At 54.4% G+C, this 17658-nt stretch overlaps 1 protein-coding gene across 2 annotated transcripts; it reads left to right on the top strand.

Annotated features, from left to right (window-relative positions):
• Positions 1-4593: 4593 nt before the first annotated feature.
• Positions 4594-17358, top strand: Trabd (TraB domain containing). Of its 2 annotated transcripts, none has more exons than XM_028869150.2 (10): positions 4594-4708; positions 10101-10165; positions 10475-10553; positions 11115-11281; positions 11599-11739; positions 13690-13800; positions 13897-14036; positions 14195-14367; positions 14445-14556; positions 16868-17358. In XM_028869150.2, exons 2-10 carry the CDS (start codon positions 10136-10138, stop codon positions 16947-16949), a joined length of 1035 nt encoding a protein of 344 aa, XP_028724983.1. In that variant the 5' UTR covers positions 4594-4708; positions 10101-10135; the 3' UTR covers positions 16950-17358. The 2 variants fall into 2 exon arrangements, with proteins under 2 accessions (XP_028724983.1, XP_028724982.1); XM_028869149.2 differs by lacking the exon at positions 16868-17358 and adding an exon at positions 14678-15545 and having other exon boundaries at positions 4595-4708.
• The last annotated feature ends 300 nt before the right edge of the window (positions 17359-17658 follow it).

Here is a 17658-nt window from a genome sequence, read left to right as displayed (position 1 = left end):
TTAGTCACTGCTCTATTGGTGTCTGTGAAGAGACACCAGGACAATGGTCACTTGAAGAAGGAAGCATTCAATCAGGGGGTTATCATCTCAGAGGGTTAGTCCGCGAACGACATGGCGGGGAACACAGCAGCACGCAGGCGTGGCACGGGAGCCCAGAGCTACGTCCTGATCTGCAGGCAGGAAGCAGAGAGAGAGTGGGCCTGTCTGCTGAAACCTCAGCGTCCACCCCAGGGACACACCTTCTCCAACAAGGCCACATTGCCAAAGCCTTCCTCAACAACCCACCATCTGGGAACCAAATATTCAAATATATGTGCGTACTGGGGCCGTTCTTCAAACCACCACTTACAGCCTGCCTGGCCCCAGGCGCTGCTAAGTGCATTACCAGGGACCACAGAGCTGGCAGGATCCGGGAAGGGTTCTTGGTTGGTAGGTCCTGGCTGTGGTCAGGATGCACTTACCATGTTCATCAGAAAGGTCCACAATAGAGTTTCAACCTCAGGCCCAGCTTTCAGTTAGACAAAACTGGCCCTATAGAGCGGCATGCCCTGCAGGCCAGGGTAGGTGACCATGTGGGTTTGAACAAGGGAGTCCTTGAAGACAGGTGACTGAGGAAGCTAGGCCAGGAATTCATAGACATTCGGGGGCATAGGTCGTATATCAAAAGAGAGAGGCTCAGCTGAGGTCAGAACAGCCACCTCTGCCTGGCTTGTGCCTCCTGAAAGCTTACCTAGCCATGGGACAACCCTGAGGTGGGCAGGGCAAAATGTTCCCATGTCCTCCACTGCCGCAGTCCAAGCCTAAGCATGCTGACCATGCAGAGACCACATTCTGGTTTGATTATTCGTTTTAAAAATGTTTTGTTATTATCCACTTAAGGCCAAAACAGATCACAGGACCCCTGCCACTGGTTTAGTTGGGAGATACAGGGAACCAATCCCTGGACTTGCATATGCTAAGCAAGTGTTCTATTGCTGATTTACACCTCCAGCTCAGACACCTACCATAGGAAAGGTGTTTCTTGTTCACAGACAGTAGAGGGGACATCCCACATCACACAGGGTCACACCAAGGAATACCGGGGTGAGGCTGGCAGAGAGATAGCCATCCCCAGGAAGGAACTGATCGGGCAAGTGAGAGACGGAGGATCCTCCAGTGTGGATAGCTTCTGTGGCTGCTGGACTCAGGCTGTGCCTAATTCCTGCCTTGGAGTGACTGGGACTGGTGGATAGTGGCCCAGACTGTGGGAAAGGGGTAGTGACGGGCACTGCACATAGTGTTACCTGCCCACTCTGGGGAGTGCTCTGCCTTAGAAGAAAGGCACCTGTCCAGAGCCAGCAAAGCTCCCAAGTCGGCAGATGAGACTCTAGAAGACAGCCAGGTGTGGCACCACAGCATTTAATCCCAGCACTTGGGAGGCAGAGGCAGGCAGATCTCTTGAGTTTGAGGCCAGCCTCGTCTACATTGTGAGTTCCAGGACAGCCAGGGCCTCATAGTGCGACCCTGTCTCAAAGTCAAACCAAAAACCACAATACAATACAGAAATGCACCCCGTCCTCAGAAAGCCCACCCTAAGCTGATGCTGGACACCATCCCTGGGATTCCAGGCAGTACGCACCATTTCCACACATTCTAAGGAGGGGCTTCTGAGACCCCACGGAACCCTGGGAGAACAGCTGGCCTGCCTCCAGGCTGCTTGCTCCCCTGGAGAAGATGAGCCACGGTGCCACGGCCCACACCCACAAATTGGCCCCTTGACGATGATGAGCAGGCACGGCAGCTAGAGTAACCCAAGAAAACTTGGGGTGCCGGCGTCTTTCCTGCTCCCTGGCCCTCTCTGCTCACATACCCATCTGCTTCCTGCACATGGCATATAGTCCACCCTGCATGTATTATATCCACTCCCTACAGCTCAGCCTGAACACCCAGGGGCTTGCTTGGCTCAGGGGGGTTGGGAGCCGCTGGTCTGCGTGGTACCAAGTCCATCTGCTGTACCTTCCTTACCGGCCCTGTTTCCCTGTTCATGATGGGAAGTACCATAGAAAATTCAGACAGTGTCTGGGCATGCTGTCCCAGAGCTTATACAGAGCAGAAGAGGCCATGGGAGAGGCTGGGCCCACTGGAGCTGGCTCTTTGGGAGAACCAAGGCCAATAAAGCAGCCACTTCTCACCTCTATTCTTGAACTAAGCCTAGAGGGACCTCTCAGAAGAGTCCTGTCTGGAAGAGGTCGGTGCCGTGAGTCAACAATGCTGTCTCTGTGTGCTGACCTTCAAGGGGCTGCTTCTGGGGAAGGGGCTCAAGTCAGTGTCCTGCAGAAGCAGACAGAGAGTGAGTTCCTGTTTCTTCACGCCTTATATACCTTTCTCTGCCCAGGGGTCCTGGGCATCCTACCATCTCGTTACTCCTCAGAAGTGTCCTCTGGCTCCATGTTCCCATTAGCTAGTCGACCTTCCCGGAAGCAGATGGCCAGGGTCCCAAAGAAAGAATAGTCGTGATCCCTGGGGTCACCCTGAGCTGAGCCCCTTGCCAACTTGGGGGCTCCCTTTCTGGCCTCTGCCTCAGCTCCGCTTCTGTGGGACCTGTCTGGTTCAGGTTGTCTTTGCCGTTCTCACACCTGACCTTTTCCTTGCTGTGCCCCTCAAAGCTAACTGGGAGCCCAGGAAGGCCTTCCACGCTGTGTACTCACAGTTGCTTCAGAAAGCTCCTTTCCCTTCCTAGGGGCTCTGGGCGCCTCCGGCCATGTGGAATCCTTTCCCTGCAAGCCTCACCTGCCTGCATTGGCTCCCCGCATGGCTCACCTCAAAAAGCCCCTCCGGTGGCTGCTCTGCTGAACAAAGGGGCCTCCCATGTGGCCAACTCTGTGATAAGTCACCCACTCGCCTTGTGGCGGAACAGAACCTGCTGGAACAAAAAGCATGCTTGGGAACAGCTGGTCGAAGGCAGAGCTCAGCTAGCACGCTGTTCACCCAAGCAAAGCCTAAGGTATAGGGGAGGCCCAGGCTCTACCAGCTGGGGATCTGCCATGGTTTCCCTGGCAGCATGGCCAGACATGTCCCCCAGACACCATTTCCTATTTCTGGCCCCTGCAGACACCAGTAGGTGAGAGGGCATCTCTGGTTTTCATCACCTTCCTTCCCCCAACAGCCACTTAGCCAAAACAGAATTCTGGCCCTTGAGGGCCGGCGTCTACTTTCAATGTCAGCCCACCCTCTTGCCTTCTTCCCTCTTTCCCTAGGCAGGGCAAACGGGACATGGCACTGTGGTCTGCCCACAGAAACCGACAGGCTGGGGGAGAACCATCCCAGCCAACCAGAACTGGAATCCAGGCCCATTCCTGACACTAGCCTAGCAGTAAGATTTTTCAAACAGTACAGGAACCGGGAGAGTCACCTCCTCGTGGGTGCTTTGTGAGCAGGCAGAGTGGGTGGCAGGCTCCGCTCCGAGCCCATCCCTGCTGCCTTCTTTCTGTTGAGCCGCACGAGTGTGGCTGAGGAGGCCAGAAGAGGAGAGGTGACCACGGAGCACAGGCAAAAAAAGTAGCGAACCACAGGGACACAGCCGAGACTCCCCAGAACAAAGATGGGTGTCACTAAGGGGCAGGGAAGGCAGAGGTCACCTGAAAGCCGGGCCCCTTGGGGGATCGAGAAGCTGTATGGAGGAGATGGTAACAAGAAGAGCAGCAAATGCCTGCCAGTAGTCTCCATGTGGACCTCTCCATGTGTAACCACCTGCCGGAGGGAACCCTGCCTGGTGCAGAAAGGATTAACTCCCCGACAATAGCCAGGTTCTAGAAGGGCCATTCAGAGGACCGATGTCAAAAGCCAAGGCCAGGGCTGCAACCTCTCGCCTCTTGGAATCCGAAAGGGCTGGAAGGGGCAGCTGGGAACTAGGCAGAGCTTACTCCCTCTTTGGAAGGTCTGTGTCAGGGCCTGCTCTGGGTCGTCTCTGTCCGACCCCCACAGTAGCTCATCTTGGGGCACTCAATGGAGAAATGTCCACTCTGGGTCCACCTGGCTCCTCCCATCCATTCACCAACCTTGGGCAGGAGGACCAACAGTCCTCTGCAGCCTGGAGACCTGAGTGGGCCAACTGGCCCCACCCCCTGTCCCGTTCTAAGGTGCAGTTGGAGACTGAATACCCGGAGGCCTGGGCACTGGTGGAGGCTATCACTGGGGCGCCACCCACCCAGAGAACCCGCCGTTTCCAGACTCTCGGCCACACGCAGCGGAACTCGCGAGGCCCTGATGGCCTAGGGGACTGACTTGGTCCTTAGTCCTGCCTTTGAGCCTCTCCACCTGGCATGTGTTTCCCCAAGGGCGCGTCGTACGATCCCTAGTTTCTGTCCCTTTCCAGGGCTGCTGACTGCTCCCTGGACACTAGGCCACCGTGCGGACGCCTTAAGTACACAGCCCCATTGCACAGACTTGGCTGTGGGGTTAGCGCACACACACACACACACACCCCGCAGCGTGCTCCGGGTTGCTCTCTAGGACCTGGGGGCGTCGGGCCGGTAGGCGGGGCCCTGCGCTCAGACCCCGGCGGGGGCGGGGTCTCTCGCGCGCGCGGCCCTGGGAGGCGTTTCCCGGCATGCCGTGCGGCCCGCACCCTCGGCCTGTCCGGCCCGTCCGGCCGCCCCGCCCCGGCTCACCCCGTCAGCCCGGCGACGCGCGCATGGAGGCCGGCTGAGGAGCGCCGCCGCCTCGCTCGGTACGCCGTGGCCTGGCCGGGCGGGCGGGCGGGGACTCCTCGCGCCTCGACGGCGCGCGCGGGAGGGCGCGGGCTGCAGGTGGGGGACTGCGGAGAGCAGGGGCACGCATCCCACCGGGTCAGGCTGACCCAGGACGGGGGTAGATCTCGGTTCTCGGGCTCGCGAGTCCCACGGACAACCCGGACGCTCAGAGGCGCTCCGCTGGCTCTGGGACGTCAAGAGCTTCTCGAGAAGTGGGGCAGCCGCCTCCAGGCTGCCGTGCGCCCCGAGCGGAGGGGCTGCAGGTTCGCCGGTCTTGTGAGACTCTGCTGTCTGTCCCGGGGCCTCCCTCTCTTGCCTCCCTAAGAAGGCTCGTCTTGCGGTGGCTGTGAGCCTGTGGGCAGGATGCCAGCAGGGCTCTGGCAGAGTGGACGGCCACCAAGAGCCTGCAGGCCCCGACAGGGCATCTCCAGGTGGACAGAAACGAGGTCCCGGGAGGGCTGGCTAGGCTTCTTCACCTCGGGTGTGTTTCCTCTTCCGGCCCTCAGCTCTGCCACACTTGGGTAAAACACGTCTTGCTGGAGCAGGTTTTCTTGGGTCCGGCAGTGCCCGGGCGTCAGAAACGGACAAGAGGCGGCCAGGGCTTTTGTACACCCTGTTATTTCTTTCTCTCTTGGTTTTCTGAGTGCGCTATGACGGCCTGTCTAGATTTTTCCATCTGGTCGTGGTCAGCTCTTGACGAGGGGTAGGAAGCCAAGCTGCCATCTGAGAAGCAGTTTTTCAGAGATTGCAGAGCGTGATGGGTGTGTCAGCTCGGGGTGGTAACAGGGGTTTGTGGGTTAAGAAATTTAACAAACGTCTGTTTCTCATACTTTCAGAGCCTGGGAGTCCAAGGTCGAACGCTAGTCTTTTGGGTTGCTAATGAAGGCGCTGCCTGTCTTGTAGAGGTCCCTTCTCATTGTGTTCTCACAGCTGCTTAGTGTCTCTTATAAGGACACCAGGTCCATCATGGGATCTGCCTCATGGCCTCATCTGAATCCACTCACCTCTTAAAACCCTTGCCTATTGATGTAATTACTTTGAGGCTGAGATTTTCAGTATGTGAATTTGGGTAGGACACACTTGGTTAGTATTAGTGGGATCCAGAAGAGAGACAGCTGTGCCGCTGGGCAGGTGGGGAGCATTTCTGAAATGGCTTTGAATACAATGCAGAACCTCTATGGTTACTTAAACCTGTTATGCCAGGGCCATACCTCCCGTGAGCCCTGACATGAAGAGACCTTTCCTGACCTTTGAGCCAGCGTTTTTTCTCTTAAAGCCACAGATTCCTGGGAATTTTCAAAGGTCTAAGCCTAGTTCCCCTAGAAATTTAGCAAATGCTGAAAGTTCTGGCGTTTAGCATGTAGAAGCATCTTGCCTGGTTGGTAGCAGATCTGGAACGGTGTCTCCTGCAGTCCTGCTCAGCAGGGAGAGCTGGTGAGAGGCCGGGTTGACAGAAATCACAGCTCTCTGACTTGACCCTGCAAAAGTCTACAGTGTGGTCTTGGCCAGGAGCCGGTCTGGAAACTGTCTGCTAACTGCTGGGGATTTATGAAGCGATTTGCTTCCCTGGGGAGGTTGAGCAGTAGGAGGTCACACAGCTTGACTGTGTCTGAAAAGGACACGTAACAAGTGTAGTGCAGGTCCAGGGGCTGAATGCTTAGGTGAGTATGAAAGCGGAGGTCTGTCTGTCTCCGTTGCTCAGTCAGAAATAATGAGCAGGGTGAGGAGGCACTAGTCACTAATGAAACTGCCTCTGAGAGGCAGGAAACCAAAGGATCAGAAAATGCATAGATTTGATGGTGGCAGGGACTCAGAATCACAGGCTTCTGTCTTGGGGGAGGTGGTGTAGAAAGGCTGTCAGTGGCCTTCTTGCCTGACCTCCCCCCCCTCCACTGGCACTGCTCTGCATGAGTGCCTGTGCCCCAGGGCTGGGAACCACAAGGGGTCCTGGTGCTGTGTTTGGGTGTCTGACCATCAAAGGGCTCAGAGCTTGGCTCCTGACCAGCCTGTGGGCTCCTCCACCTACCACAGGACTGGAGGTGACTGGAGGTGAAGCCAGTCCTGCTGTGGACCAGCCAAGGACTCTCCACAGCTGTCTGGAGCCAGCTTTCCAGCTTTGGTGGCCTCCATACCCCCCAAAGGCTCAGAGGCACCCTAAGCAAGCTCTGAAGGGTAGATCTACGGAGCTAACTGCAGACCTGCAGCCGCCCCACCTCTCAGAGGGCAGGGCAGGCAGAGACGACGTGGTCCTTTCCCATTTGCTGCAGCCTCTGGCTGGCCCGCCCACTTGCACAGGATGTTTTAAGTTTTCATCTCATGTTTGGCAGCCTGGTGCTGCTGTTAGGACTACCGGTTTGCTTCGTGTACTCATCCAGAACAAGGGCGATACTCTCCCTTTTCACTGCTGGTCCCTGTTTGGGCTACACTCCCTGCCCTTGACTGGGGTTCCATGGAGTTGGGGGGACGATCCCTACCCTGTCCCGAAAGGCAGGTTCCCCCGTCCAAGTACATTGATTTCCCTGTTCCTGTTTCTTTGAAGCATTTTGTTCTGTTAATGAAAGGAGACCCATAGGGTGAAACTGTGAGCAGATGCCATGGGGTTGAGTGTAGTCCTGGCCATGCACAAGCCCTGAGCCAGCAATGGCACTGCCCAGATGTGCTGATCTTTATATAAAATGCCCAGGGTGCATGTTAGGATAGGTTCCAGACCTGGGAGAAGGGGGACCCTAGGGCAGAGCAGGAAGCTAAGTTGTGCTTGCCTCTCTAACAGCCAGGAGCGCCATAAGGCCAGGAGCATGTGGTTTCAGAGGCTATCTCTGGGTATCTGCTGCCCTCTGCCTTGTAACCCACCCTGGCCCTGCTCCAGGTCCTCTTGCAGAAGGCTCACAGTGCTTAGGATTGCCTGCCCCCATTTTACTGTTGACCACAGCGTTAGAAGTCTGATTATACCCAGAGAGACCCCTGAATCACATTTACACAATAGGACCAGAGGAGACACAGGGCTGGGGTGGGGAGCTGACAGCTCTAAGAAGTGTGCAGACAAAAGCGGTAGGTCAAAATGAACCCAGAAAGTCCCCAGGTCTGCGGGGTACCACTGTCATCTTACCATACCCCATTCTGACCCAGCTCTTTCCAGGGCACATTTCCCTCAGTACACATTACTGAGGTACTCAAACACATCAAAACAGAATCATCCTTTCTTGCTGTAGCTGAAGGAAAACTAGAATATTCTAGTTCCTTAATATTACAAAACCCAGGAGTTAAGAACATGTACTGCACTCGCTCTCTCTCTCTCTCTCTCTCTCTCTCTCTCTCTCTCTCTCTCTCTCTCTCTCTCTCTCGTGCGCACTCTCTCTCTAAAATTTCAGGCAGGGTTTCTCTGTGTAATTCTAGCTGCCCTGGAACTTGTTTTGTAGACCAGGCTGGCCTCAAACTTAGAGATCCACATGCCTCTGCCTCCTGAGTGCTGGGATTAGAGGCGTGCGCCACTGCTCCCCAAAAGTACTGCTCTTAGAAGAACTGGTGTTTGACCTCTGGTGGCTTACAACCACTGTACCTCTGGCTTCTGGGTATCTCTCCCCTGTGGGTACTGTACTCGTGTGCACAAAACACACACGGACACACAAATATACATAATTGGTCATAATAAAAACTCTTGGGCTAGAGAGATGTCTCAGTGGTTAAGAGCACTGACTTGACTGCTCTTCCTGGAGATCCTGAGTTCAATTCCTAGCAACCACATGGTGGCTCACAACCACCTGTAATGAGATCTGGAGCCCTCTTCTGGCCTGCGAGGACACATGCAGGCACAATACTGGATACATAATAAATAAATCTAAAAAAAAAAACAAAAATTAAAAAACCTCTTAAAAACATTACTACGCCCAAGGACCAGATTTTTCCAGTAAACTTGTCATTTTTAAAGGGGTTTCTTCAGACAGGACCATTATGTCTGCTAAGCATTCCTGTCTTGACTGTTCAGCTCCTGGAGCTGGATGATGTTTACATATTTGGTACACACACACACACACACACACACACACACATACATACACACGCGCTCGTTTCATTTTTTTCACCTACTTTTTTATTTATTTTTCTATTATCAGCTTGGTACGGTATAAATTCTTATCCTAATTGTGAAATGTTTCATTGAGGCTTGCCCAGTAATTGAGTAAAACCAAAACTTATTATAAGCCACAGTCTACACGCTTCTTTGTTAAAGCAACATATATAAAACAAATATAACATTGTTATAAGTAACCTATATGTTATGGGTGATGATTTTGTTTTGTTTGAGGAAATAGCTTCTATAATTCATGAAACCCACCTGCATGGAATTGAAATACCTTTACATGTTTTTTGCTAAAACTATATAGGTGGGGTGGGGCGGGGCGGAGACATGGCTCAGCAGTTAAGAGCGCCAAACTGCCCTTGCAGAGCACCTGAGTCCAGTTCCCAACACTTACATCACAGTCACCTGTAACTCCAGCTCCAGAGTAATCTGTCTCTTCTGGCTTCCACAGGCACCCAAACACTGCACATACCCACACATAGGCACATAGACAATGTGTACATGTATGACTGCCAGGTAGGCGGTATCTGACCACTGGCAGGTCCGTGAGTCTGCTGGCCTTGCTGGGCCATGGTTTGAAGCTGCCTCTGTCCTCTTTGGTCAGTGTGTTACTCTTCCCTCTGCACCACCTGACACTCTGGGCCCCCAACCCTGGGGCTCCCAGTAACGCAGTAAGGAACCACAGTGTCAGGGACTGGTTACCAGGATACCGCCCCTTGTCAAGTTTCTAATACAGTGTCTTTCGTGTTAGGCTTCTTGGTCTTTTAAACTGGAAAACTCTCTTGGCTCCCCGGATGCCGTCTTCTTGCTTAGTCTTTGTCCTTCTGGCTGGTAGCCAGACAGTTGTGGCCGTCGTTATAAAAAGAATGGAGGGTTTCCTTGAAGTGGCTTTGTCACAAAGGCTCCGGGGTTCCCACCATGGGGACAGCAGCCACAGCACTGTGTCCTGCAGTGACCCCAGAGGAGTCAGTGCAGCTCCTCAGAGACACAGGTTTGCTTCACTGTGTTTGCGCCTGTTGTGGGTCAAAGCCCCTGCATGCCAGAGACTTCCCCTGTGCACAGCCATCCATATGTTACTCTCGGAGGCTGCTGGCCTCTCATCAGTGTGGCACATCCCAAAAGGACCCTAGACCTCAGACCACCTACACTTAAGCAGGAAGACGTCAATGGTATAGGCACGGGAAGGCCAAGGTCCTATCCTAAGGGTTGTTCAAGACTGACCCAATTCTGTTGTCACAGTGATCCCTGATCCTGTCCCTGGGACCCTGGGTAAGAACTATTATCTGTCTCCTCAGGCATCCTACATCAGTCAGGAAGCTGCTGTCCAGTCATGGAGGGAGAGGAGAAGCCAGCTCAAGAGGTAAGGGAGAGCTGGGGGCTGGTGGAACATCCTCTAAACAGCCCTCTTCCCAGCCCAGAAATAGCTTTTGCTGTTGCACACAGCAGAGTGAGGCTCCTGGTGGGGCCACCCTGGCCCCTTTGGCTGCTTCTCTACAGAGACCTAACTTGATAACTAGGGTTTTTAGAGTCCAGCAAGAACTTCCGTGGGGAAGGCCTGAGGCAAATGGCCCCTCTTGGGCTTGCTAAGGAGGTACAGCAGGTCTGGTGTGTGCCCGGCCTGTGGGGTGGGGCCCAAGTATTTGGACACTTACCTGAGCTCCCTCTGCAGGCTGATATGGAACCCGTGGTGACATCAGGGGCCTCGGAAGCCGTGCCCAGGGTGCTTTCTGGAGACCCTCAAAACATCTGTATGTTTCCCTTCAGGACTTGGTATAGACACAATGCTGGGCCCCGGGAAGGGGGTGGGGACATCAGTGGCCTGCCCAGTTCGGGGAGGGAGTAAAGGCAGCGGGAACCCCGCACCACACTCAGGTGCCTTATAATATCCTGAAATTGGCTGCCAACTTATGCTTGCCCAGAGCCTCTGCTTCCCCTAAGTCCGGCCACGCGCATGACCGAGACACTTCCAGGGCACCTGGTTACACCCCCACCCCCCACCCCCCACCCCACCCCACCCCCCATCCCCCACCCATCCACAGCGCTCTCCTATGACAGTTTGGGTCTAGTTGACGGAGGTGAGAGAGCTCCTGCCCGGGCCCCTCAGATAGTGCTCTGCTCACAGATGTGGTCAGGCGGCTTGCCCGGTCATCTGGGTCCGCCAGCTGTGTGAAGTGCTCTGCCTGCCAGAGATGATGTGTCCAGTGGGGGTCAGTTCTCCCTGAGGGCCTGGACAGGGTTTGGGACCAGTGCATGGGCAGTTGTGCCCTGGCGTCAGGCCCCAGCCCACTGTGGCTCTGCTGCTGTTGCAGCTGATGTGGACGCCTTCAACTTGCTCCTGGAGATGAAGCTGAAGAGACGGCGTGAGCGGCCCAACCTTCCACGCACTGTGACCCAGCTGGTGGCCGAGGATGGGAGCAAGGTGTATGTGGTGGGCACTGCTCACTTCAGTGACGACAGCAAGCGGGATGTAGTGAAGGTGAGCACTATGCATGTGTCCGCCTGTCCTCCAGGGACACAGTCCAGGGCAACCAGGCAAGACCTGTGCAGCAGGTATTTCTAACTCTGGAGTCCCCTGGAGTGATAAGTAGTGGTTCCTGCTCCACAACTCAAAGCCTTAGGCTTCTTCATTTGGACAAGGAAAGCTGTCTCGTGGCTTCCTTTGGTTGCTTTTTCTCTAGCATTTGTCACCGAAGCCACACAGGCTGTTAGCACTGGCTGCCCCCTGGTGTGGGCTCCTTGTCCAGTGTGGAAGTGCCGATAGAGTTCTATTGGAGTGTGGCCCTTGCTTTACAGACTATCCGGGAGGTGCAGCCCGATGTGGTCGTTGTGGAACTCTGCCAGTACCGTGTGTCCATGCTGAAGATGGACGAGAGAACGCTGCTACGAGAGGCCAAGGAGGTCAGCCTGGAGAAGCTCCAACAGGCTGTCAGGCAGGTGCGCATAGGAGCCGCCCCACGGGCTCTGGGTGCCCAGGCTACATAGGGGCCTGAAGCTCCTGCCCTTCTCTGTAGGCCCAGAGTCTCCTTTGAGCTGATGGCAGGCAGGCTCCTCCCTGGGCCAGCCTTCTGGTCATCGCAATAGTACCCTGCTTGCCAGCCCACTCTCACCCAAGAGAGGATCGAGGCTGGAAGGGGAGATGGATAAGGATCCTCCACAAGGCAGGGACAGGGCAGAGCTGAAGCCTATTTTCCTAGGCTGCAGTGGTGGGTCTGAGCCCTGTCTGGCCCACCTCATTGCTGTGTGTCCCTTGTCTTCCACAAGCCCCAGCCCTGCAGGGCTAGGGGAAGCAACACTTGGGAGCACATCCTTGTGACCTGCTTTTTAGAGGGCACTGGCATGCCTTGCCCCAGCTGCAGCGTACGCCTCCTCTTATTTGAAGGAAACAAGTGTTAGAGTCTTATGTGACTGTCCCAGACAGGCTGAGCACTTTTTGCCCCGAATCTCCCAGATGAGGGGTGTCACTGTAGACCCTTACTGGATACCCTGTAAGAAGAAATCATCATTCAATCAGGTGTGGTTTTTTTGTTTTTTTTTTTTTTGGTTTTTCGAGACAGGGTTTCTCTGTGTAGCTTTGCGCCTTTCCTGGAGCTCACTTGGTAGCCCAGGCTGGCCTCGAACTCACAGAGATCCGCCTGGCTCTGCCTCCCGAGTGCTGGGATTAAAGGCGTGCGCCACCAACGCCCGGCCAGGTGTGGGTTTAATACCAGTCATGTGTCATCCCTGTCCCCAACCCCCATGCACTCTCCTTAAAACAGAGGGTCCATACTCCACTGGAAGAAGAGCCAGGCAGCTGGCTGGGCCCAACAGTGAGGGCCTGGGTAAGGGTCAACAGAGCGGAGAGGCTGGCACCTGCTGCCCCTCGTCCCTCAAGGAGTCTCAGATGGCATGTAGTCTCCCCAGCAACAGTGTGTGATAACATGCACAGGTGCTGCCCATCAGGGGGCCACTGTCCTGGTGTCCAGTTTTTATTGTGGGTTGGCCTTGTGGGCACAGCTGACGTCATCAGCTCTAGTTCCTCCAGCAGTAAGCTGGTACTGCCTGACCCATGAGCTCCACAATCTGAGCATGGTGACACACAGCTTTAATCCCATCATTTGGGAGGCAGTGGCAGGTGGATTTCTGTGTGTTCAGTTCTGTGTGCATATCCAAGGCTAGCCTGGTCTACAAAGCAAGTTTCCAAGCCAGCCAGGGCTACATTTTAAAAAACAGACAATAAAATAAATCTCTTGGTCAGCCTAGACTTTGCAGCCTATCCCCTAAGTCAGGTAAATAAGGACACTCCTATTGGATAAATTATCTCCAAGTGCACTTTCCTGAATCAAGGGCCAGACTTTCCTGGGAAGGTAGAGTAGACGGTCCATGCAGCAGCTCACGAGTGATCCTTCCTAAGGAAGTGCCAGCCATGCAGGGTGGAATCTCAGCAGACTGACCCATACCTTAGGGCCTGACCAGACCAGAGGCAGCCAGTGGCCACTGTGGATGCTAGGCATTCATGTTGCCCTCCGCAGATGGATGTGGCAAGTACTGAGGTTCCCTGTTAGTTTGCTCAGGATCAGCCTGTGCCTGCCTCCGACCCCTGGTCAGGTGGTCCCTGTCAGTAGCTCCTTCTCTATAAAGAAGACCATCCTATAGAGAAGTTCTATAGTTGACCATCCTATAAGAAAACTTTTTTCAGAGGCAACACATTTGAATGATTCTTGAAGCCAAGATGACCTGCTGTTGTCTGACCCTCCTCATGCCCCAGGATGGCCTGCCCCTGGCCACTGGAAGGGGCCTGAGACCAGTCATAGGCTTGGGCCTAGCTCAAGGGCACCCTGGGATCTTCATACCGCTTTGCCTTACTCACTCTGTGCAGTATAGCTGACGTGGTTCCTCTTCCTGCAGAATGGGCTCATGTCTGGACTCATGCAGATGTTGCTGCTGAAGGTGTCTGCCCACATCACTGAGCAGCTGGGCATGGCCCCTGGTGGCGAGTTCAGGGAAGCCTTCAAGGAGGTGGGTGCTAGGCCTAAGGGATTTGTGGATGCCTTAGTGGGGGCTGGTGGCAGCCTCCTTGGTGTCACAAGTCCTAACACCCAGCCTCTACCTCAGGCTAGCAAGGTACCGTTCTGCAAATTCCACCTGGGTGACCGGCCCATCCCCGTCACCTTTAAGAGGGCCATTGCTGCACTCTCCTTCTGGCAGAAGGTCAAGCTGGCCTGGGGCCTGTGCTTCCTGTCAGACCCAATCAGGTAGGACAGCCTCCCTGGCCTATTCATGGCACATTCCCCACCTGCTCTGGTCCCTGTCCTGAGTCAGCAACACAAGACTTCCGCTGTCTCCATCCCCACAGTATGCCAGCAAATCCCTGTTTATCCCTCTGAGCTAGCAACACGCCCTCTGTCCTCAGCAAAGACGATGTGGAGCGCTGCAAGCAGAAGGACCTACTGGAGCAGATGATGGCGGAGATGATCGGGGAGTTCCCTGACTTGCACCGAACCATTGTCTCAGAGCGTGATGTCTATTTGACTTACATGCTGCGGCAGGCTGCACGGCGCCTCGAGCTTCCCCGCGCCTCCGATGGTGATGGACAGGCCAGGGTGGGAACTCCCTAGATGCTGGTTCTGTGCCTGCCACTGACTTTCACCCTCCCCTGACAGCTGAGCCCAGGAAGTGCGTCCCATCTGTGGTTGTGGGTGTTGTTGGCATGGGTCATGTGCCTGGCATTGAGAAAAACTGGAGCACCGACCTCAACATCCAGGAGATCATGACGTGAGTGCCTTCCCCACCCCACCTGGAAATCCCTGCAACTGCACGTGGTGGTGACCCGTAGATGGGAAGACCTTGGGAGTACGTGCTCCAGCCAGGCCTACCACACCTCTCCCTCCCACAGAGTTCCCCCTCCGTCCATCTCGGGCAGAGTGTCCCGGCTGGCCGTGAAGGCTGCCTTCTTTGGCCTGCTGGGCTACAGTCTGTACTGGATGGGCCGTCGAACCATGAACCTGGTCCTATCACTGCCTGCTGCGCAGTTCTGCCTCCAGAGGGTGAGCGAGGCTCGGCCAGGCCGGTAGGAGGACCATGCAAAGGAGAGACCACACCCAGGGGCTCTTCTCTGCATCACATCTGGTGCTCCCGAGGAGCTGGCACCACCTGTCCAGAGATGTCCCTGGGTGCAGATACATCCAAGCCACCCCCTATGGGGGCCTAGGCCAGGCTTATCCTACCTTCCCCATGCCCAGCCCACCCAAATAAAGAATATTTAACTGTCTGAGCTCAGGCTTCCCAGCAGCCCCATACACACACTGTAGGGGCCACCCATGGGCGTCAGGGCCGTCCACAGTGTCAGGACCCAGCGGCCTAATTCCAAAAGGGCCAGAAGCTGAGGGAAGGCACTGAGGTGCCCCACACCTAACCCCAGGGTGGGCCTGGCAAGCTGTTGCTCTACCTACCTCACTGTGCCTTGTGCTCTGGCCGGCAGGAGCATCTGGCCCCGAGTGCATCTCACTGTGGGTTTGGGGCCGGCAAGTTTGGGGAGCTGGGTGTCCATGCAGCTCTTTCCTGTAGGTGTGTAGGCCTTTGGCTGGCCTAGACATGCATGTGGCGTTGCCAGCTGTATCTCTACCTGCAGAGAGTCTGTGGTTTGGTTTTTTGTTTTTTTAATGTCAAAAAGTTTTTTACTCAGGTAATTTTGACATCAAAGAAAAAACAAACTGAAGCAAATATCAGGAAATACAAGCCTTAAATCCAGCGAGGACAAAGAAGTCTTTTTATTTGTATTCGTGTGCCCCGAGTGGGCAGTGTATGTCAGAGTCAGCTGGGGGTCCAGGGTAGCCCCTGCTCGACTCTACTACAGCTCAGTGTGGCATTGGGCTGCCTCAAGTATCAGCCTGCTTCCCTGGTTGCCCTTGGTGCTGGGAGGGGCTTGACCTGATTCCTGTGCATTAGGTGGGATGCCCAAACTGGACAGTAGTGGACCCACTATGGGCCACAAACCTAAGGCCATGGTTGGCTTGTGCACGCCAGCCATTCCTGTGTACAGGCTGTGGCTCCTGACATACTGCACAGCCTGGCAAGACCAAGACCACTCTGAATATCCTTGTGTTGACTGCCAAATCAGGTGAAACACTGAGCTGGGCAGGGGATACAGGGCTGGTTGGGCTGTGTACCTCTGTCTCACACTCGTGGATTCATTCCCTAGAAAGAGAAATAAATTTTAATTTTGGAAGCTCCCGTTTTGTGCAGTGTATGAAAATGGGACTCAGGTGATGGGGACTGGCTTCCTCTTTTGTCATCTGCCCCCAGGTCTGCAGGATGCTAGAGGTACTCCTGCATCCCAGGGTACACACTATCCATCTCAGCAAAGTATACAGGCCGGCCCCTGGTGCTCACTAGTATCTAGCAAGGTTATCTGTGTGCCAGCCAAGTGCATGCATTCAGCACCTGTATATCCTCTGGTTCACACTTCAATGCCTGACAGATGTGGGAGCGGGAGTATATTATTTCCAGGCCAGAGCAAAGCCAATGAGGTCCGTGTTGGTGGCAGCAGCAAGAGCACAGATGCTCTGGCCAGGGCTGAGGTGCTATAGCCCTGCTGTCACAAAAAAGAGGAATGCGTACACATCATCTCACCTCCGAAGCAGAAGGAGGGAAATTCACTAGTGTAACCACACAGCTCCAGGGGCAGGGCGAGGTTCACTGTAGCTTTAGAAGCCCACTGTGGCCCCAGGAAAAGTTCCAGATGTGAATTCTTAAGGTCTAGAACTGAAGGCAGAGGCTGAAATGAAGAGACACAGCCAGGAAGGGATGTGTGCATTTGTCCATGCTCAGAGTCTCCTATTGGAGACTAATAGGTTTCCTGAGCACTGGATGCTGTCTACCTCCACCATCAAGGCTCATATCCACCTAGACTGCAAGTGACAGACACAAAATGGGGAGAAAAGGAAATGTGATCACTTCAGAGAGAAGTTCTGTATATGGAACCCAGGTTCCAGGTAAGCTCAGACTCCTACCCTGACCCATTGTCCATCCTCTGCTTCAGCCTTGCCCTGGTACAATTGCTGATGCAAATTGTCTCTGTATTAAGTTTTAGGTGGCCAGCTCCCACCTGTCCCACAGATCCCAGGAACACTGACAAGATTTCTGGCCCTTCTCTGGTCAAAACATGAGAAAAATTGCCCTGATGGGAGGGCACTGCATATTCTACATTCTAAGAACATATTTGTACTTTATTGTAGAAAGGAATCTACATACACACATTGATAGTGTGTTCTGAGTTAAGCATAAAACTTATCCAAACAGCTGACTCAGGAAGAACGACAGACTCGGGCCCTTGTTTGCAAACCTCCCCCTGCTACAGAGAGGGGATGATGGAGAGAAAAGCACCAACTGCATAAATCCAACCAAGATTGACGGACTGACCAGAGGGGCAAGACTAAACTTTGGAATGACTGACTGCCTTTGTTTACTTACCTACATAATCTGCTGGCTAAAGATGAGATGAAAGACACATCTTTAGGTTGTTAAACTACTGTCTTAGATTGTTGGCTCTCTGAATAAAACAGCTCAAAGATTCAATTTCTGGCTTTATGTGTGATGGACAGAACCGGCCAAACCCAAGCACCCAGTGGGACCCGGGTGTTGGCTGTTGGCTTCCCATTAGTTGGGGGCGCCCCTGGTGGTCTTTTAGGGACCTCACTCAGTCTGTCACATGTCACCTGAGTGGGCGCTTCAGAACTCTGCTGACCCGGTGCACTGGTGCCAGAGCTTGGAGAGCATCTCAGGCCCACTCTCCCCGGCAATTTCTCGAAGCCCGGAAGTGGACGAACAAGAGCGAGAACCAATCAGAGCCAAGCTTCTGGGCGTGCCCCCGCCAAC

Source organism: Peromyscus leucopus, chromosome 20, assembly GCF_004664715.2.
Source record: "Peromyscus leucopus breed LL Stock chromosome 20, UCI_PerLeu_2.1, whole genome shotgun sequence".
Lineage (NCBI taxonomy): Eukaryota > Metazoa > Chordata > Mammalia > Rodentia > Cricetidae > Peromyscus > Peromyscus leucopus.
Note: the sequence above shows the minus strand (reverse complement) of the source record. Positions and strands in the feature narration are given on the sequence as shown.